General features: G+C 36.5%; 1 protein-coding gene across 5 annotated transcripts; it reads left to right on the forward strand.

Moving 5' to 3' along the window:
- Nucleotides 1–1049: 1049 nt before the first annotated feature.
- fbxo43 (F-box protein 43) lies at nt 1050–20372 on the forward strand. Of its 5 annotated transcripts, none has more exons than XM_039736879.1 (5): nt 1050–1590; nt 4769–6283; nt 15608–15710; nt 16053–16241; nt 20028–20372. In XM_039736879.1, exons 2-5 carry the CDS (start codon nt 4836–4838, stop codon nt 20274–20276), a joined length of 1989 nt encoding a protein of 662 aa, XP_039592813.1. In that variant the 5' UTR covers nt 1050–1590; nt 4769–4835; the 3' UTR covers nt 20277–20372. The 5 variants fall into 5 exon arrangements, with proteins under 5 accessions (XP_039592813.1, XP_039592815.1, XP_039592814.1 ...); XM_039736881.1 differs by having other exon boundaries at nt 4772–6283; XM_039736880.1 differs by having other exon boundaries at nt 1050–1198.
- Nucleotides 20373–21959: the final 1587 nt, after the last annotated feature.

Consider the following 21959-nt stretch of genomic DNA (forward strand, 5'->3'; position numbering starts at 1 on the left):
CTTCAATAAATAATTTTTTTCAACCTAGATTGTACAAATTTATGAAGGGGGTTCAAAATACACCTTTACCATTAACAGACATCTCAGCCTGTTGGTTGACCCCCAAAATTCAAAATCTTTGTGATGATTGATATTTTTTTTTTATTGTTGTTACAGTGCCAAGGAACCAAAAATGCAAACAAATAATTTTTGCTATGCTTTTTTCTAGGTGTGCCCATTAAAATGTTAAAGTGATTGTTGTGGGTAGAATAAAAAAGGGAGTAATCAAAATGACATCAAGATTCCATTACAGAAGAATGTATGATGAATTCATCACCAAGGGTGATTGACTGGCAGAGGTTGTGGAATATGGAAGTTACTTTCTGCAAAAAAGGAAATGAAAAATAAAATTGGTAAAAGAAAATGCATTCTCTCTATTGCCATCAGTGGAATAGTATTATGGATTATCAGTGAATGAGATGTATGTTCTAGGTTAAACCAGAAAAGAGGAAGTAAAATAAAAAAAGGATTAGATTTGGGCAGAAAGCTTTAAAATCAACTTAGCCGTTGTGGGAGAAAGAGTTAACGTTATGTATGATGTCATCTGTCTGACTAAGTTACCAAAAACTGGAACATGTGATGTACTTGTATGTACTGTGTAGTATGTGTAAGGGTGTATGTACTGTATAATGGCAAGTATTGGGAGTAAGAGATATTTTAGGAGTAATAGAAACTTTAAGTAGGGTATATAAAGCCCTGGCTAATTTTTTTACTTAAGACATGTATGAACAGGAGAGTGTGATTTTTAATAACTGTTTTATATTCTGGTGCTACACGTTGCGGTTACACATATTACTGCGGGATGCGAGACGCACATATCCAAATAACAAGAAGAAACAATGTCAAATAAAACGATTACAACTAATAACTAATTTAAAAAATAGTTAAAATTAGGAGAAGAGTGAAGTGAAGTTAAAAGCTTGATGAGAAGCTACGTACAGGTATATGGAAACGCTCATTCTAGTGACTCTTCGGCTGTGCGCTTTTACACCAGCCGCACGGTAATTTACCCACCAATCAGAAAGGTGCGCGTGAAATTTGAAAGGTTTGCGAGGAAACGCTTACAATGCGTGAGTTCGTGGGTAAGGGGCGTCATAAGCAAACACAAAAAGATTGAAAAATCCCTTTAAATGGCATTTTAATCTCGGCACGACCTTCTGTAAGTAATGCACCCACTGACGTTTACGTATCTCCGCAAATAACTTATTTGACTCTGCTCATTATTTTTAAAGCAGGAAAGAACAACTCAGCTGTCCAACGACGTGAACGATTAATTGGTGGCGTTTCACTAGTGACGCCTGTTCTAATAAACACCACCGCACCATGTAATTGCAAAGTTCGTTGTAAATCAAATCCTTCCCAGTTTTGACAACAGAAGAGTGCACGTTTCGGATACAGAACCACGACTATCGCAGGTTTCGTGTAGGCATAAACGTGGAAAGTGCACGTTTCCACCTAAACGTCTCCGTGGCACTTAATTTAAAATCCTCCACGGCCGTGATCTGCAGCTGGCGTGCATGAAGTCAATGTCATAAAAGAGGTTGGACGAAGGTAGGACAGCAATCTCTTTTGTTAATTTAGATGTCAAAATTGACTTTTCTATCAGTAAAATGTATTGAAGTCTACTGATTTAGTTTCTCTTCTGAAGTGTATTAGTATCTTTCTCCCTTGAATCAAAAGTTGCAAGACTTGCTGTGGCTAAGGTCTGCTTGAAAACGCTTTATAAAAAAGGTTAATACCAGTATACGTGGGATATATGAACTTCAGCTCTCGTCTGTCATTCGTCGTGCTGGAAGGAGGACTGTAGCTGACACTCGAAAAGGGGCGTTGCATTATGCAAATAAGAGAGATAAATGCGCTAGTGCTCGTTTGTTTGTTTATCTAATCGTATGACAAACTCGTGGACACCGAATCTCTCAATATCTCCCTTTACGATGGAAAATAAGAAAATTGCCTGAACTGGAGGTCGAAATCCAAACTTAGCATCGTTTATCAGTGACGACACCTCCGTCGGCTCCACGCCCCCTGCGTGTAGGAGAGGGAGGTGCTTACCTTTGGCGGTATGCCGGCCTGATTAGAGCGGGCAAAGGAGGCTCCTTTTTGAGGCGCAAAATTTAAACATTCACGAGGGAAAAAGGGATTTAACTGAAGATGTAACTCGTCGCGTGCCTCCTGTAACCATGGCTAAAATAACTCGGCCGGACGTTGCCATAGCGGCTGCTATTGGGCCGTTTCGGTTACTGGACCTCCTCCTCTGTCTGTCAACGTGCGGGTCTTTAAAGTACTCACCATCTTTACCTCAAAGTAAATGTTTGTTTTCTTTAAGCAGAGTAAACGCAGAACAGCTGATTGTCACCTCTGTCAGTCTTCTCGCTGGATCTTAGGTAGGGTGGTTCTGCTTTTTAAAATGATCATGTGGCACCCGAGAGGTTAAGCTTGTTAAAATAGTGATAATGTATGCAGTTTGAATTTTAATATCAAAAAGGAGATTAAATGATAAAGAGCATACTATAAGAATAAAGTTGCAACGAACGAGATAATTTTGAATAACAGACTCCGTGGTACTTCATAAATGTGTTTAAATACGTGGGCGATTTGTAAAATGGGTGTGCAGATCCAATTTCTGATGTGATAACCTGACACTCACTTTTTAACTCGCTCGTAACTAGAAATTTGTAATCCTTTAAATTGTGAAAAAATATGAAATTTACCATTTGCAAGGACCATAATGCTAAATGTTTGTAGAATGCGTTGATTTAAACTTTGTGATATCTTCTAGAGGGGCGTTTTGAGAGCACAAAGAAAGTTAAACGAAAAGCAGAATTTCTGTATGAACTGTTAGTTTACATACACACATTTCTAGTTCATTGATATAGATACTGCCATGTTAAATGATACAAGGAAGAAAATAAGTGACCATTCTCATTTAATATTCTGTAATGTTTCGACGTTTCAGAACTCTCATCTGTGGTTAAAGAAAAAGTGACATTAATTCGACGGGGATAGTTTTTAAATGATATGATATTCGCGTGGTGTCAGATTCGACGCCCATTTGTGACAGGTGCAGTAGCGTTAGGTATGCCAAGGATGTCTTTCTGCTTGCCCCTGTACTAGAGAGGATAAATAAATAACGGGAATCAATTTTATTTTATAACTTAATACATACTATAAAAAAAGAACCAATTACGTACGAGAGGGAAAATACACACAAATTGATATTTACACTTTTTGTATTTTACCAATTTCTGTTTTCTTCAGGTTTGTTTTTTTTCTGTTGGTGTTTGTAAATTAAAAAAAAAATGAAAGAGTAAAGAAATATTGTATTTTTGAGAGTCTCAATAATCGTTATCCAACTTATTTTTTTATTTGTAGTTATTTTATATATCTGTATTTTTTAAGTTTTTCTTGTGAGTTTCATCAATCGAGGGAGATGGACAAAGGCAGTAACATAAAGCATAGCTCTACACTTTCTCTGATATTTCTTTGTTGACTCCCAATTAAAGACCTACATTTTGCTGTCTTGGATGTATACAAGGATGACCATGTAATCAGTCTGTTGGATTGTGTGGAGGCTGACTTGGCCAGACCCGTAGGTGACTTTAAACACATCAACATGCATTCTGAGCCACGCTAGGCTGAGTTGTGAGGAAAGCCGGAGCCTAAATCTGAGCGCTGTGCAAGACTGAATTAATACAACCCTGGACAAGACACCAGTCTATTACAGAGCATACACACAAACACACACACTTTAAACTCGGGGTGGGTCAATGCATCTCAAAATGCTTGGCGAAGTGATGTGTTGTCTGTTTATGTTCAAAAGTATAAATATGTAAAATATGTACAGTATAGGCAAAATAGATCTTGAAGTGATTGGAAGGATTCCTTAGCTTGTGTGGAGTAACAAAATGTCAAATTTGTATGAAGTAAAGACAAAAAAAAAGTGAAAACTTATATTCGAACATTAGTTTTTGACTTTGAAGGAAATTTGAAAAAAATAAATATGAATTATTATATATGGATAGTGACATTTGATTTTGCAGCCCTAACACCTTTCATATCTGCACACAAATAAAGCACAGACCTGCTATTCCACAGCCAGCATCAAATTTGCATTGTCTGTTCTAATGTCTTAGAAATTATTTTCCCAAGGATTGTGAAAATTTGATTCATCTGTATTTGGAGTAAATGCCCTCTTGCCCCCATTTTAACAATGGGGGCTATCACAGTGGTACTGTGTTGAGGTGCTTTTCCTTTAATGCTAAAAAGGTGTTCTTAACCAAGAAACAACCACTATAACCAGTGCTTTAATTGGTTTTGGATGAGTCCAATTCACTTCATGTTTTTTTGTTTTTTGTTTTGTTTTGAGAGATGGCATTTTAAGAATGGATACTATCCCACCTTTTATGGGAGAATTTGTTCAAGTCATTGATGTGGAACAATTTAAAAAGAAATTAAGAGTGGAGGGAGATAGTTACTCCTGACCCTTAAATTTATTGAAATCAGGATTGGCAGCTAAAGGTTGGGTCCAGGAACTCCTATACCATCAAAACAGTTGTATCATTGCAGATTATTTGTCTATACTAGAATTCTTCATACTGGCCAAGGTATTTAATGAGCGTGCAGTGCTAAGCCACAGACTAGCCCACGAGCCTAAGGCTGAGATCAGTATGGGGAAACACTCATGTTATTTAGTTGTCTGTTTTATAATATGTATTTTTCTGTATTTCAGCAGTTTTTGACACTTTCTTCTGAAGATCCTATTGACTGTTTTGCACAGTAGTGGTACTGTGCAAAATATGGAGAAGAGCTTCCGGTCTGACGCCCTGAATCCCATTTATAAAAACAGCTGCATAACTTCTTCATTGGACCAAGGATTTAGCGAGTCATTGCAGACTTCTGGGTATAAACTGAATGAAACTAAGGACACATCAAGGATTCTTGATGAGGTGCAAGATTGCTTTGAAGAATCTACAGAAAACGTCAGCTTGCCGAAATATGCTCTTGCAAAATCTTCAAGCAAAAACCGGCAAAATATTAAAAGCCCAACATACTGCACTTCAAGAGACAAAAGTTATGTTTCTTCTGGTTTCTATGAGACACCTAGAGCATCTAAAAAACATGCCTCTCTTCGACGGCAGCTACTTGTCTCAAAAACTGTTTCAGAGGGCAGGAAAGGCCATGCTAGATCCTCACTTGAAAGCCGAGACTATTCCTGTCGACGGGTTGACAGTCTTGAAGATGGTTCTTTACACAGCTCTCTTGATTCACCAGAAAAGGATAACTTTGTAGCCTTAGCAACTAGCACTTTAAAAAATGAAGAATCTACTGCTTCCGGTGTTAAAAGGTTTTTATTTTCTCAAATGAGAACTTCAACACTTGAAGACCTGGAAAATGAGAAGAATCCTCCTTTAGCACTTAGCCTGTCAGAGATTCAGCATGACCTTGATGAAAGTATTATTTCTTCTTTCCAATGTGACTCTGTTAGCCCAGAACTTTTTATAACCCCTCAGCTCAAGAAGTTCTCAAAGTCATATCCTGATCAGTTTCTTACTCCAGTAGGTCACCTTGTGGATAGCTTTAATCTGAATTTGTCTGTCTTAACAACTCCACCTGTGACTCCAATAGCAGAGATTGACACGTCAACAACAGAGGACAGTGGTTTCAATTCTGTTGGCCTTCATAAATCACAGGATTCCTTTATGGATCATGATGGATCATTTCAGGAATTATTGCACTCAAGAGATAAAGAAACACCACAGTCTTTTGAATCTAAGAGAAGGTCACGGCTGGACCGAAATCGAAGACTATCTACACTACGAGAAGGTGGATCGCAATCTGAAGAGGAGGCAGTCTCTAATGGGAAAAATTCAAGAGCAGCTACATTCAAATGCCATAAAAAGGAGGATCACATCCCCAAAGAAGATGCTGATTTGTCTATAAATGAAGTTTCCAATAATAAAGGGATATTAAATCTAACAGACTTGTCTCAAACCCCTGCACTGCAAGTCATGCATACAATTTGCTTAAGAGGTGTGAGGAGCCAACATGCAAAGACACCAGGGGAGAATGTTTTTGATTTTTCTGGAAGCTTTGAACTGTTCCAACCTAGTGCATCTCTTGCAGGACTTATAGGAAGAAAGATGGGCCTGAAACATGTTGATATTTTAGCTGAATTGAAATACAGGAACCTTAAACACATCCTGGCTTTGATTTTAAATAGACTTTCTCCAGAGGACATACACAGGTATGGTTTTAATGTGTCAATTAAATTTGTTTTTATTTTTAGCATTAGAAAGTTTTTAGGAATCAACTATAAATTTGATTTATCTTGTAGCTGTGCAACTACAGATCACCCTTTTTGCAATTAATGTTATTGTAGGTTAATGTAATAGAGAGAAAACATTTAAATTCAGAAGCGTGTAACAAACAAAAGGGATTAATAACCCATACCAATTACCATGATGGCTTCAATGTGAATATTGTCTGTCTTGCTACATTTGGAGATTTGAGATGCACATTTCTCTGGCACATTAAATTGGATATTGAATTACAGATACATTTACTGTCATCATCTTGATTGAGATTTATATTTAAGTTTATATTCATGCTTCATATACAGCTGGGATAGTAACTTTCTGGGTTGTCAAAATTCCTTTTGAAACCAGGTTAGCAAATTTGCCAAAAATACATACAGTATATATTTATAACATAGCAAACATCCCCCAGTATAATTAAACTAATTGAATGGAATGCATAGCTTCTCTGTCATTTTCTACTGATCATTTGAGTACAGTGAATATATTGACTGGTGATTCAAAATGACTCCTGTGTGAGTGTGTGCATGATTGGGCTCTGCAAAAACCCAGGGTTTTGTACCTAGGGTTGCCTGAGTTCAGCTCTGACTCCAGTGACCCTGACCTGGCTTAAGCTGGTTTGACAGCATTTTATTGCTATTCCCTGGTTGGTCCTGGGGGATAGTAATGTTTGACTGCAGTGTTTATGGTAGCCTAATTAACAATTACTGTCTCCTTTTAACTAACACTGTTGCTGAACTTAATTTCTTCATCTTTCTTTGTCTGCATTCAGTCTTTCTCTTTACAGTTGAAGTATGTGACAAAGGATACTTCTGCAATATTTCACCTCTATTGCTATTAAAGAAAATGTGTTTTATTTGCTTTCTGTAGGCAAATCACAGGAAAATTAAATATATTGATCTGTTTTATAAAATTTATTAGAACAGTTAAAATGTTTTTTAGATCATTTTAGATCCCCAGTTGAACTATAAGTATAGGTCAGTAGGAATTCTCTGTGGAACTCTGCACTGATGTTAAAAGTGAGAGAGCACCCTTTAATCATTCTTTGGTTTTTATGCATCAGGTCCTTATTTACAGTCATCTAGGCCAGGGTGTCAAACTGGATTTTGCTGTTGCCACTTTCTCCATTAGTAGCCAACTACCTGTGCTAATGGAACATGATCTGCTGCTTTGATGTTTAGTTTTCCAACATTTTAATTGTTTCATTTTGGTCTTTGACCAGGCTGACTTAGATTCCATGCCTGTGTCTTTCATATCAATATCGTCTCAATACAAATATTTGAAAAGAAAAATGTGACACCAATAAGGACTCACTTGTTGGTTCACTTTGATTCTCTTTTATTGTTTGGCTACAAGTTAAGCAAAAAAAAAAAAAAATTCAAGTCAATTAAATTTATGCAAAAAATAGGTTACTAATTAGGAAAGTGGTTTGAATGAAAACCTGCGGCCATCCAGGATCTGAGTTTGACTACCACATCAAACTAACCAAGTCCTAAAATTACATAAACGTAATGGTGACAAAACAGAATCATTTGTCTGCATTCATTAACTAAAACGAAATAAACTGAAAATAAAACCATCCAGGGTTATGGTAACATCATGTGTATGGTTGTCTAGGTAGAAAAAAATCTGTTCTATACATTAAGAATAAGTTGCAAACCAAAAGACTACTGCAATAATATTGTCTCCTTGATGGTCAAGGCCAAAGTGGAGTAGTGGTGTTGTGAACAATGCCATGTTTTGGTGAAAACTGCATGTAATGAATGACCAAGAACTTCATATCAGTGTCAGTAAAGGTGTTGAAGGTGATGTGGAGTTGTTTTGTAGTCAAAGAACCTTGTTGCCTTAAGTTTATTGAGACTACAGTGAACTTATCTTTATACCAGTCTATTCTAGAGAAGAATATGTGGCAATCTATCTGGCAGGTAAAGTTTTGCTGAAATTGCATCATGTAATAATCCTGAGTACACTCGTGAATCATGCAGCTGGATGGCGGAAAAGTCATAGAATCAGTATTTTGGAATGGTAGAGATGTGGGGGACGGTTAGTTGGCCGAGGTCTCCAGGACTCTGATGGTGTCTGGCTTGTCTCTGACTCCTTTTCTACAATCTGGCTGTGGTTTTACAATTAACAGGTGGACAGATATTTTGTTTTTGCCTTATTTGAACAATTCTATATCAATTTGTGATATTTGTGAACTTAGTGAGTGGTATAATTTATTCTTGCATTTTGCATTGAGAGATGTTGCGGTGCTCTACATCTGTACTTGGTGTGCAAGAATAAAGTAATTTGTAGTATTGTATTTATGAGGTGCAAGTGATAGATTAGCAATCTAGCTCTGTGATGATTACTTGTTTTGTGTGTTGCATCACCCCATTTATTTTTTTATTTATTAGGACATGCATTATATACCCAACCTACCTGGAAGGGAGTTTTTGTCATTCCAAGATTCTTCTTCCTTTTTTTGGGGGGCTATACAAGAAATAAACTGTTGTCCAGATAGTCATTAATAGAACACTGCATAAAGTAATGCCCTCAAGTAAAGTGGTGTTGCAAGGAGGACCAATAAATGCATACAGAAAACTAAAACTATTTGTATTTTTGCTGCTAGTGTGATTGTACAAGCTAGTGAATACTTAATTTGTTCACATTTAGTTCTGCATGTCTGTCACCTGAAGTTATATTTATCTAGTTCTAGGATATGACATGGATAAGATTATTAATAGTTATGTCCGTCCATCCATCCATCCATTCATCCATCCATCCTCTTTCACTTATTCGAGGTCGGGTTGCAGGGGCAGCAGCTTGAGCAGAGATACCCAGACTTCCCTCTCCCAAGCCACTTATTGTAGCTCTCCTGGGGGAATGCCGAGGCGTTCCCAGGCCAGCTGAGAGACATAGTCCCTCCAGCGTGTCCTGGGTCTTCCCCGGGGACTCCTCCCGGTTAGACGTGCCCGGAACGGAACACCTCACCAGGGAGGCATCCTGATCAGATGCTCGAGCCACCTCCTCTGACTCCTCTCGATGTGGAGGAGCAGCGGCTCTACTCTGAGTCCCTCCCGGATGACTGAGCTTCTCACCCCATCTTTAAGGGAAAGCCCAGACACCCTGCGGCAGAAATTCATTTCAGCCACTTGTATTCGCAATCTCGTTCTTTCGGTCACAACCCATAGCTCATGACCATAGGTGAGGGTAGGAACGTAAATTGAGAGCTTTGCCTTACAGCTCAGCTCCTTTTTCACCACAATAGACCGATGCAGAGCCCGCATCACTGCGGACGCCGCACTGACCCAATCCTGAGCCCACCAAACCGGACCCCCTCAACGCCCTGGCTGCGCCTAGAAATTCTGTCCATAAAAGTTAGGAACAGAATAGGTGACAAAGGCCAGACTTGGCGGAGTCCAACTCTCACCAGAAATAGGTTTGACTTACTGCCGGCAACGCGGTCCAAGCTCTGACATCGGTTGTACAGGGACCAAACGGCCCTTATCATGGGGTCCGGTACCCCATACTCCCGGAGCACCCCCCACAGGATTCCCCGAGGGACACGGTCGAAAGCCTTTTCCAAGTCCACAAAACACATGTAGACTGGTTGGGTAAACTCCCATGCACCCTCCAGGACCCTGCCAAGGGTGTAGAGCTGGTCCACTGTTCTGTGACCAGGACGAAAACCACACTGTTCCTCCTGAATCCGAGGTTTGACTATCTGACGGACCCTCTCCTCCGGGACCCCCGAATACTTTTCCAGGGAGGCTGAGGAGTGTGATCCCTCTGTAGTTGGAACACACCCTCTGGTCCCCTTTCTTAAAGAGCGGGACCACCACTGCAGTCTGCCAATTTAGAGGCACTGTCTCCGATGTCCATGCGATGTTGCAGAGACGTGTCAACCAGGTCAGTCCTACAATATCCAGAGCCTTGAGGCACTCCGGGCATATCTCATCCACCTCCGGGGCCCTGCCACCAAGGAGTTTTTTGACCACCTCGGTGACCTCAGTCCCAGAGATGGGGGAGTCCACCTCCGAGTCCCCAGGCTCTGATTCCTCATTGGAAGGCATGTTAGTGGGATTGAGGAGGTCTTCGAAGTACTCCCCCCACCGACCCACAACGTCCCGAATCGGGGTCAGCAGCGCACCATTCCCACCATATACAGTGTTGACACTGGACTGCTTCCCCCTCCTGAGATGCTGGAGGGTGGACCAGAATCTCCTCGAAGCCATCCAAAAGTCGCTCCCCATGGCCTCCCCAAACTCCTCCCACGCCCGAGTTTTTGCCTCAGCAACCACCAAAGCTGCATTCTGCTTGGCCTGTCAGTACCTATTAGCCGCCTCCAGAGTCCCACAGGACAAAAGGGTCCTGTAGGACTCCTTCTTCAGCTTGATGTCATCCCTCACCGCTGGTGTCCACCAACAGTTTTGGGGATTGTCGCCATGACAGGCACCGACCACCTTATGGCTACAGTTCCGGTCAGCCGCATCAACAACAGAGGCACGGAACATGGCCCATTCGGACTCAATGTCCCCCACCTCCCTCAGGACGTGGTTGAAGTTCTGCCGGAGGTGGGAGTTGAAGCTGCTTCTGTCAGGGGACTCTGCCAGACATTACCAGCAGACCCTCACAACATGTTTGGGCTAGTTATGTCCAGGTACAGTACGTAAAAACAAAAAATACAAATATTTCTTATAAATGTAAAGTTCAAACAATTGAACTTTTTGTAATGCAAAATAAAAGGACAAAGGTCAGTTAAATAAACAATGAGATCAAATGAAGGTAAATGACTCACTTATTTAGTCGCCTAATTTAAATGAATGAGATGCTGATCAGCTAAAGCAGGTGTACCAGTGGTTCAGTTTATGAAGTAAATGTTTAATGACAGACGCAAATACTGGGGTACCTTGTGGAGCAGTTTGGAAATAGCTGAATTAACACACTTTAACAGACTACATGTTGTTTTGTATCAATAATATAGTCAGGGAGCAGTAGGAGACCAAAATGGATTTTTAAGATGCAGTGTTCAAGCATCATAAAGAAATTTGAAAAAAAAAAAGCAAGCTGAAGATAGAAAATGCAATGGAAGAGCCAAAAGCTGTCTGCATCTGATGAAGATTACTGAAAGGTCATTTTAAGGGACAGAAGGACATCTAAGGAAGTGCTTGTTCAGCATCTGTCATTTTGCACCAAAGTACCTGCTGCACTTGTAAAGTCCTCCAAGAAATAGTATTGTATGGAGCATGTTACAGCTAAAAAGCACTCTTGCAGAAAGGAAACACGCAGAAGATATTGCAATCTGCAAAAAGACCATAAGACTTTCAGGTACTGGTTGTCTTTCCATTCTTTATGAAGTCATTGGTCCAAATTTTAAAAATTTTGATTCATGAGGGTGCTAGCATATCGGAATGTGAGATGGTAAGAAGTACATTGATGCCGGTCTACAGCTCCTAGTACTGCTAAGGAGTGACTTATTAATTGGTCAATTGATCCAGCAGTGTAGTGGTTCTGAACAAAATTTAAGGAATGATATGACTGGTGTGAACTAAACACATTTTGATTCATCATGCTCTATATCCTGAAAAATTTGTTACTGAACAAAAACGTCACCTTTTAACTCAATGACCACACCAAATCCACTACAATAACAATTAAGAGTTAATCTGGAGTGGGGGTTTACAGTGGAACACTAAAATATTAGGCTAGGCACTAACTGATGCTATGACAGATCACATGGGCAGGAGAATAAAAATCTAAAGAAGAGTTGTGGCTAATCCTGCAAAAAGTTTGGAAGAATTTTCCACTAGACAACTTTGAAGAACATATAGAGCAGTGTACCAAAGTTAATTGCTTCAATTTTGTATCATAAGGGAAATCACAAAATACTATTGAAAAATATGACATTCTTGTTATTTTTTTATTGTATCAATATTGAAGTTTTTTTTGCTAATGTTATATAGTGTATTCACAAGCGATTAATTACTTACTGTCCAGACAACACAGTTCTGTACATGCGTAAGTACATGCATATATGCATTCTCAAGACCTCATTATCCAATTCAGAGTCATAAGGAGCCAGAGCCAGTCTTGGACACCATCATAGGATACACACAAGTATACACCCAATTACACTAATTTTTAGGGATATGGGAGAAAACTTGGAGTAAATGCAAGAAACCTAGAGTAAAGTGTTAATTTATAGTTTTAAAAGTAATTCAGTCCTGAAATTTTTCTTAAAAGAATTTTTTGAAGCCCCCCCATCGTCCCACTATTTCTTGTTAAACCTTGAATTACAAATTCCCACAGCCAACTGTAGGGTGCCAAGGAGAGGATATTATAGCTCAAATTACAAGGCCCAGACTAGAGTGGCAAAATACCTGCAGTTTAATTTTATCTTTGATTTTATTTCTTAATAGCTATTTAGTTAGTCTAGTTTTACTTTAACTTCAGCTGTTTAAGTTAAGCAATGGACTGTTACCTTTGACTGCATTCAGCAGCTCCCTCTTGCTCCTCTTCTTATTTACTCTAGCTTTTGGGCTCTGTAATAAAAAAGCAAGAAAAGAAAATATTTAACTATTCATTAGTTAATTTCTCAAGCCAGCTTATTTCAATACAGGATCACAAGGAGCTGGAGGCTTTCCAAAAGATCAAACTGAGACTTAATTTCAGTTGTAGATTAAAAGACACAGTACACAGGTAAATATTTTATACATATTTTCTATTGATCATTCTCTTCCAGGTCTTTTTTGGTTTGCCATTCAAAATAACTTTCGTTAATTAAGTTCTTAAGTATTTAAGACCTTTAAGTTCTGTTTAGTACTGCAATACTTTTAAAATACATTTAGCCAGACTTGCTAATGCCAAGTAATATTGATGTTTAACTGCCTTTTCCGTAATTGCAATTTATAAAGTGGAATCTTACTTGACATAAAGCAGCCCTATTTACATTAGGAATGAAACATCAACTTAATGTGAATTTTTGTTATTAATCAACCAATCAATATTTCTTAGGTACATGGCTATTTGCATGCATGAAAATAAGAAAGGGAGTATCAAAAGTACAAATTGATTAGAACAATAAAAGCAATATGGCAAAAAATAAAATGCAAGTTTTGTTTTAATAAATACCAGGAGAAGCTTAGCTGATTATTGGTAAAATACTGGGGGGTTAATGGGGGGAAATTGGGTGGGGATGAAGTTTTGTATTGGAGGCACCTTGTATACTTAAGCATCATTCACTTGTATTGCCACAATGATACAGTATGTCTAAAGAAAATGGAGCCCTAGTTAGGTTAGATTATAATTTATTGGTCCCTTAGGGGAAATTTAAATTTTACAGAAGCTCCAAAATAAATATGATAAAAGCCACACATGAAAACTTCTGGCTTGGATAACAAAGAGCTGCTACTGTCAATACAGGCTTGTAGGTGACAGTAAGATGAGGTCAGACCAGCTTGGATTATGCCACAGGTTTATATTTAAAGGCATTAATATTTGGATAGAGCAGTGTCCACAAAAGGAGCAGGCCTAATAGACCTTGATTCCTTCTTTGAAGTCACCTGCATTAAGAATGACTCATCAAAAACACATCGTCAAAGAGTGAATCATTTCTGTTGCTGAGTCAGCCAGGATGATGTAACTTATTTTCCTGGGCAGTGATGAGGAGAAATTCAGTCCACAATTCAATGCCTGGATAACACATTTAGTTTTAATTACATTTTGCTCCCTTTTTCATCATTGTGCATTCACAACAATCTGAATTAAGAGGTGTAAACCGGTTCTCCACAATACCCAAATATCACAGTGGCTGAGCTTGCCATAACTTGCCTACTTTTTTATTATTACTCTACATTTGAAATATTCTAAATTTCAGAATCACACCTTAATACAATTATCTTGTATTAGCAAGATTGTGTTCACCATATTGGGCCAATGATTTCTGGTATTTCATAGCATTTATTGACCTAAAAGACTAACCTGAAAAATGAAGAGAGAAAGTCTAGGCATCTCTTGATTAGCATTTGATACAGAATGTCAAAGTGGTTGTAGCTAATGACTCATCAGGGGCTAATAACACAAAAGAGGTGACTGCCTAACTGGAAAATATGCTGGAGGGCAAGTACCACTAATTTAAAAATGTTATCAAAATCAAATAAAAGAAATCCACAACTTTTTGATTGCCCTCAAGTAACGTTACTTTTGTTCATTTTTTTTCTTCCACAGATAGATTTCCCCAATAGATTAAGTCTATGAAATCTAGTGTTTTTCTTTAAGCATTCGTCAAAGAGTCAAGTACTGTACTTAATGATGGAAAATACTTCTGTCATCCACTGGTGAAAATAAATAGAATTGCACAATGCTTATGTAAAAATTAAATGTAAAAGCCTTGCCAACACATCAAAGGACGACTTCCCAAATATAAAAAAAATTGCTAGCTTATGATGCATCTTATTTTTCTCCAGTAACTCTGTTTTGATGTATCCATTTTTGGCAGTAAATGAACAGTCAGAATGAACAATGGGGTATAACTGGGCCAAATGCTGTGTCATTTCATTATTCCTAAATATATATATATATATATATATATATATATATATATATATATATATATATATATATATATATATATATATATATATATATATATATATATATATATATATACACACACATATACATACATACAGTGGTGTGAAAAACTATTTGCCCCCTTCCTGATTTCTTATTCTTTTGCATGTTTGTCACACAAAATGTTTCTGATCATCAAACACATTTAACCATTAGTCAAATATAACACAAGTAAACACAAAATGCAGTTTTTAAATGATGGTTTTATTATTTAGGGAGAAAAAAAATCCAAACCTACATGGCCCTGTGTGAAAAAGTAATTGCCCCCTTGTTAAAAAATAACCTAACTGTGGTGTATCACACCGGAGTTCAATTTCTGTAGCCACCTCCAGGAAGGGGGCAAATATATACACACACAGTGGTGTGAAAAACTATGTATGTATGTATGTGTGTATATATGTGTGTGTGTGTGTATGTATATGTGTGTATATGTATATGTGTGTGTAGTCACCCTTCCATGGACTTGAGCCCTGTGATTGTTGAGATAGGATCCAGCTTCCCTGCAACTCTATTCAAAATGAAGTGAATTTGGAAGATGGATGGATGTACCTGTGAATTATTTTTTAAATATTACTTTTCTATTCTACTCTACAGCACTTCTCAAATAATTCAAAGTAATAATTTTATTTGTTTTCATGTAGTTTTGGGCAGGTGTCTCTTGTCTGGGATGAAATTATTTTGCAAGATAAAATAATTCGCCGAAGAAGAAGAGCATATATTAAGGAGTTAAAGGCAATAGCTAAGGTGTGTGCATATTTTGCTTCATGTATTAATATTTTGCAACACAATACATTTGAAACAGTTTCTTGAAGAACAAAGTAATTTTATCACCATACTATTCATTCATCTATTCATATTTATGTCCAGTTTTCTAATTCACCGGCCAAAATTGCAAGAACATGTCAACTCAAAACAGAATGCACACATCCTTGAATTAATTTGACATTCTGTCATTATTCTGGAAACTTTACGGATGCTCACATATAATTAGTTGTTGTGTAACATCAAAGTTTAGAAACTATAAGCTGGATCTGTGTTTTTAAAAATTCTGTAATGTTGTGTATGTTTTTTATTTCTTTCTTTCAGCAAGATAATCGGTCACACATGCCTGATACAGAAACCAGATTAAATGTGCAAAACAGATCTCCCCTGAAGTCTGTTCAAGCCCAGCAAAGGCTGTCCAGTTCAATGACCCCCGTGCTGACTTTGACTCCTTTAAATGGAACTAGTAGAAAAGTTGTAAACTCTGCAAGTAAGCAGGATGCATTTATAATGGTGAGTAAATCTTCACCTGGATTAGACTCTCCATTAATTATATTACTGTTTTAAATTGAAGGATAAAAACTTGAGTGTTGTAATTAAAATGGATTTAGCAATTGGAAAGCAGAATATCCACACTTCATGTATCACTTCCTGCTTGTGTAAATTTTTTTAAAAATCAAAAAAAAAAAAAATTCACCGAATACAGTCTACTTATCCAATTTAACCATTTTATGAACTTAAAATATCAAAGATTGTGATTTGACTTGGATAAATTTAACTAATCTAATTTCAGTGCCACTAAAGTTTCTAGAGTTTCTACTTATTTTTCTTTTCACCAGTAATAATAGATGGCTATCCCTACCTTCTAGTTTTCGACCAGCAATGTTAGGTTTGTTGCATCACAAACATTTGTAAAATATTATCACATGATGATTTATGGCTTTTTGACAATTGTTTTTTGTGTGATTTTGATTGTTGGTAAAGAAACAATAATTATGGCAAAGCCATTCTGTGCTGTACTAGATAGAGTCCTTCAGTTTAAATAATTAAATTTCAATGTGTATGTTTTGTTATAAATGCTAACACTAAGCTATCCCCTTTTTGCAGTGGTGTATTATCATGTTGAATTCTGCCTTAGTAGATTAGTAGGCGTTTTTCATAATTCAAATTTATATGGAAGAACAATGCTATGTTAAAGCTACCAAACATCATAATTGGTTTAATGACGGTTAAGAGCAAAAGCACCTCATTATTTTTTTCTAAACTTCTATCCACAGGTGTATTTTTTAACAGTGGGATTTGATCTAAAATTAAGAGGTGGCCATCTCCTTTTGGAAAGGTGGATCATACTCTTGTGTTTTTGCATTTTTGAATCTGACACATTGTAAGTCAGTAATAATTATTGTGGGAAAGCAAGCAAATTTGTTGTATGAGTAGAAAACCTTCTTATAATAATGTTAGAAATGCACAAACATAGTCTACACAGAATCAATAATTTGGTGACCATCAAAGTGAAAGGTTCAGTTAAAGATATAACAATCTATTATACGGAAGGTTCTTCCAACAGGTATGTGCCTCTCATGTTCCGTTCTTTGCTCATATCCTCCCATGTACAGTTACTTTCTCTTCAGCACCTGACCTGAGGGAAAGTGATTCAAATTAGAAATTGCATGAAAGATATTAAAATCAGTTACACTTTCCCAAAATAACTAGCCTTTAAAGAGTTGTCATTCTACACTGTTAAGCCTTTATTTACAAAACAATACTGTAAACTACTATTGTTACTGGCTTATTGTGCATACTATGTAAACAGTAGAATTTGTCTTGTATAGAAACGTCTTTGACAGAATGTACTAAAGCTTTAACTTTTAAACTAAAATCATAAATAGTAGTGTTTATCATCCTGAAAACATCAGTATACCATGGTTTGCAAACTGTTTATAGCATAGATTCATAGTGAATAGCAAGTACAGTATATTAAAAGTGGCTGTTGATTCTGACAACATATTAAGTCCTAGAAATACTGAAAAGTGAGAGCTACCCTCTGAAAACCTGCATTGGCTTAGTATTGGCCCTTTTTTTTTTCCAATGAAAATTCCTGCTTTTTTATTTCTCATCTCTCTATTATAATAAAAAAAATCTTGGGTCGAGACGTGATCTTCGCAGAAGACACTTTTGATGTCCCGCAAGAGAAGTGAGCAGGGGGCAAAACCCCCTAGTCTCAAATAAACAATGTAACAAAGTAGTAAACATACAATGGTTAGGAGACATTTATTTCTTGAAAATAGCCATGGAGGTAGGTAGAATTTGTGTGTGTTTGTTTTTTCTTGCAAGTATTTCTTGTGTTAAATCATATCGGTACTATCTTTTATTAACCAATTTATTTACCTTTCCTTTATTTTTCTCATCTCTTTATTTTTTCATTATAAGACCTATATCACCCACACAATGAGTACCTAGTGTTTAATCCTGAAAACTGCATTGCCTTTATTTGCCTTAAGAATTCGTTGGTCTATAATTGTTTAACAATGCCATTGTGAATCTATGTATACTAAAGAAGGAGAGCTAGTTCTCAGTAAAGCAAATGTCTTTATTTACATATTGCCTTTTAAATTATTTAGGAAAACAAAACTTACACTTTTAAAAATCTAAATATCAAAACAATAATATCTTTAATGTGTCTCATCCATAAGGCAGAGTTTGGAAACAAAGCTTTTATTCAAAAAAAAGTTTGGTTAAAAATAGGAATTGGCCTTAATGGTATAAAGCAAGTCTGACAGATTCACAAATCATCAAGCATCGCAAATCGAATGTGTACAGAAAAGTCCTTGTGAATATGGCATGCATCGTTAGGCCAGCCCATACATATTCAGGACTTCATTTTCCAGCAGCACACTGGACTTCCAGCATATGGCAATATTAAATCAATAAAAATATCCATTGCCTGTTAATATTTTATTAAAGTAGCAACAACCACATTAAACAACAGTGTGGTGTTTTTTGTTTTGGATACGTTGTAACAAATTGTTTAATAGTATTCTTGCATTTACCAATGGTAGGCAAGCAGTTGTAGTCTGTTAACCAATCATCAGCAAGCTGCTTTGTCTGAGTTACCATGGGCATACTGTGAACACAATTCAAAATCTCTGCTGGAGATGGTATTAAAGTTAGTTAAAAATGGAGAATTGTAAAAACTACAATAGAAATAGATATTAAAACGTGAAAGGCAGTGGTTTTAGTTGAAGGAAAAGGGTTTTAAAGGTGTTTGGTGTTGGCATGTGATGTTACATACTGAACAAATTTGGAGCTTCTTCCTGCACTTTGTGTTCAAAGGAGCTCAGAGCTATGGTATGAGTGGAATGAAGGTACTGTTACTGTGCCAGTTTCTCGCATTCTCCTGCTCGCGTTCATGTGAATCTAGACTGTGTACATAAAAACAAAAAATATGTATTAACACATTTATTCCAAACCAAAAACAGTCATTTGCAATGACAGCATCTTCATCTTCTCAGGAAAGTGATTACGTCTAAAAAAGGAGTGCCTTAGATTAGCTCTGGGATTTTATTTGTAATCTACAAGAATAGGGGAAAATAAAAGTCTATGTGTTTTACATCTTTAAGGGCGTACACGTCACATTATTTTGCAGTTATTTTATTAATTTATTTGATTATTCTTTGTCCGTGATCTGTATTGTATTTTCTTGATTTATGTTGTACTCATTTGTTTTCTGTTTATTACTGTAAAGAAAAAAACTTTAAAGTTGCTCATTGTTTAAAATTTAAATGAAAATGTTGCAGTTTTTTTACTTCAGTTGTTTTCATTTGTGCGAGAAAAAAAGAATTGGATGCGTTCATTAAAATGTTCCCATTGTGAAAAATATGACTATGTAAATAATATAAACAAATTAATTTTCATATTGTTTAGGTTATTGTTTTTTTTTGTAATAACACCAATCCAAGGCTTCAGGCACTACTGTATTACTCAAATCCGAGAACTATAGAAACAATGATGTATTCATTTTCTAAGTAAATGTATATTACTCTTAAACTCATACATTTACACTGGTGACAAAAAGTCAGTTGATATCTGTTAAATACCTACTTTTCAACAAATTGCCTATCATTGGGCATAGACCAGGAAACCATCCTGAGAAGGATGTACACCCTTGGGTCCTGGTCTGTTATCCTAACTGCATAATCTGCGATTCTGAATGTAATATTGATGTGAAAATAGCCTTGCTGGTTGATTAGCAAATTAGATTTTTATGCACCACCTCATTTACCATGTTTGTTTTTATAGGTTGCCAAGACACTTTTAAATGATGAATGCCTAAAATCTTGCCCAAGGTGCAGGTATCCAGCTAAGTGCCATAAAGAAAAGAAGCAAGGTATATGTAGTTGGGAAGAATGTGCCTTTGACTTCTGCACAGAGTGCCTGCGAGCTTTTCATGGATCTAAGGAGTGTGAAACTTTCTCTGTTCATCGGCGCAATAACAAGGAAGCATTGCCAGGGAGTGCCAAGAGCAAACGCAATTTGAAACGACTGTAAATGCCTGTCTGTAATGCCTCTGTTTTAAAATTTCAGTTATTGATTTAAATACCCATTTACACTATGTATATGAAACCTATTAAAAGTAGTATATTTTGGACTATTTCATTTTTCTACAAAGTATTAAATCTATAAATGTACTGCTTATTTAGATACAATTAAGTGTATATATGTTATTTTAATACATAGTGATTTTTGTTTTAAATAAAGCTCAGGTTTTTATCTGGTGTGTGGATGTCCTTTAATTTTGTTACTGATGTGTATAATCTGTGGACATGGCTCCCAATATTTTATTTATTTTTTTTTTTTTTTTTTAAAACTTTGCAAGGCACAACAATTGACAAGTTACTTTTGTTCACTATCACACTGCAAAGAAAGTAGAGGCTTTTGAATGTATTTTTTGCTTCTTCACACTAGATGTCGCCATCTTCTTACAAATTAAGATCTAAGTGCTCTTTGTTTTTGTTACTTTTCACTTGATATACTTAATTGCATAACATCAATGGTGGCATGGAATTTGATTTGGTAGGGATTATGCAGTTAAAACATTATTACAAACATACAACTTAAAGACATACACTCTTCAATATATTTATCAAGTTAAACCAGATTACTCTTTCAGGTTAAAATGTTAAGCTTACAGACTGCACAGATTGTGGACGAGTACTGTTTTGAAATCTGGTAGTTCTGGTCTTGGTTGACTTAGACTGTTTACTTGATGGAAGGAGAATGAGCACAAGGGAGAACAGGTGTAATAGGTTAGCATAGTGCTGAAGCAATTTTATTGGCCTTAAGTTTCAGTCTGTAAAAACAGCGTGTTCATTCTGTTTATGCATACTTAAAGTAAACCTATCTTCAGCTCTAATGAAGGTAAAGAAAAATCAGTTTTTGTTAGTCCCTAACATTAACTATAGTCTGGCCTTTAAAACTGTGTAGTATATAATCTAGTGTCTGATAATATTTTGAAAGAATATTGATCAATAAAATGGTGTTCTTGCATTGAGCATTATGGTTCATTATAATCTGTGTCCAGTACAGTCTTATATATGTCATGAACACTGCCTTTACACATTTTACTGTTTCACTGTGCAGCATACATAAGTGAAGGAAATGTTTGTGGACAGAATGTTGTGTAATTTGTGATTTATCCTTTACTCCTTCTAGAGTACATAAATCATATACACAAGGATACAAGACTACATATTATGTGTCTTGTTGCTGCTTTGGCAGCAGTTTGAGTCTACATCTCCTCATTATCTTCACCTCTCTGTGTGATTAATTTACATTATGATACTACAAGCAATTCTCATGTACATACAGAATTCCTTTATCTGCTATTTTATTTAGACTTAAAAGGAGTTCTGGGAAAGATGATTGCTGGGATAGAAGTGACAGGTATACTATTAAATGTATGCTCCCTGTCAGTTGTAAAACCAGTTTAAAAGTATATATTACGCAATAGATTTCATATTGACTGATAATTACCAGGCTGACTCTATCTCACTAGATGGCAGCAGATGTTTAACTTTTGTGAATGTCCACGTATTGTAAGATGTACTGTTGTAATTATAGCATTTTTATTGTAGCATTAGTTGACTTTTTTTTTTAAATTTTGAATATTTTATTTTTCAAGTCTTCATTTTTTATATATATATATATATATATACACACATACATACAAGG

The sequence above is a fragment of the Polypterus senegalus genome, chromosome 15, assembly GCF_016835505.1.
Source record: "Polypterus senegalus isolate Bchr_013 chromosome 15, ASM1683550v1, whole genome shotgun sequence".
NCBI classification, from domain to species: domain Eukaryota; kingdom Metazoa; phylum Chordata; class Cladistia; order Polypteriformes; family Polypteridae; genus Polypterus; species Polypterus senegalus.

Coding starts and splice junctions, on each gene's coding strand:
- fbxo43 (XM_039736879.1), top strand. CDS start 4,836: ATGGAGAAGAGCTTCCGGTCTGACGCCCTGAATCCCATTTATAAAAAC. Junction 15,711..16,052: donor AGTTAAAGGCAATAGCTAAG/GTGTGTGCATAT, acceptor TCTTTCTTTCAG/CAAGATAATCGGTCACACAT. Junction 16,242..20,027: donor AGCAGGATGCATTTATAATG/GTGAGTAAATCT, acceptor TTGTTTTTATAG/GTTGCCAAGACACTTTTAAA.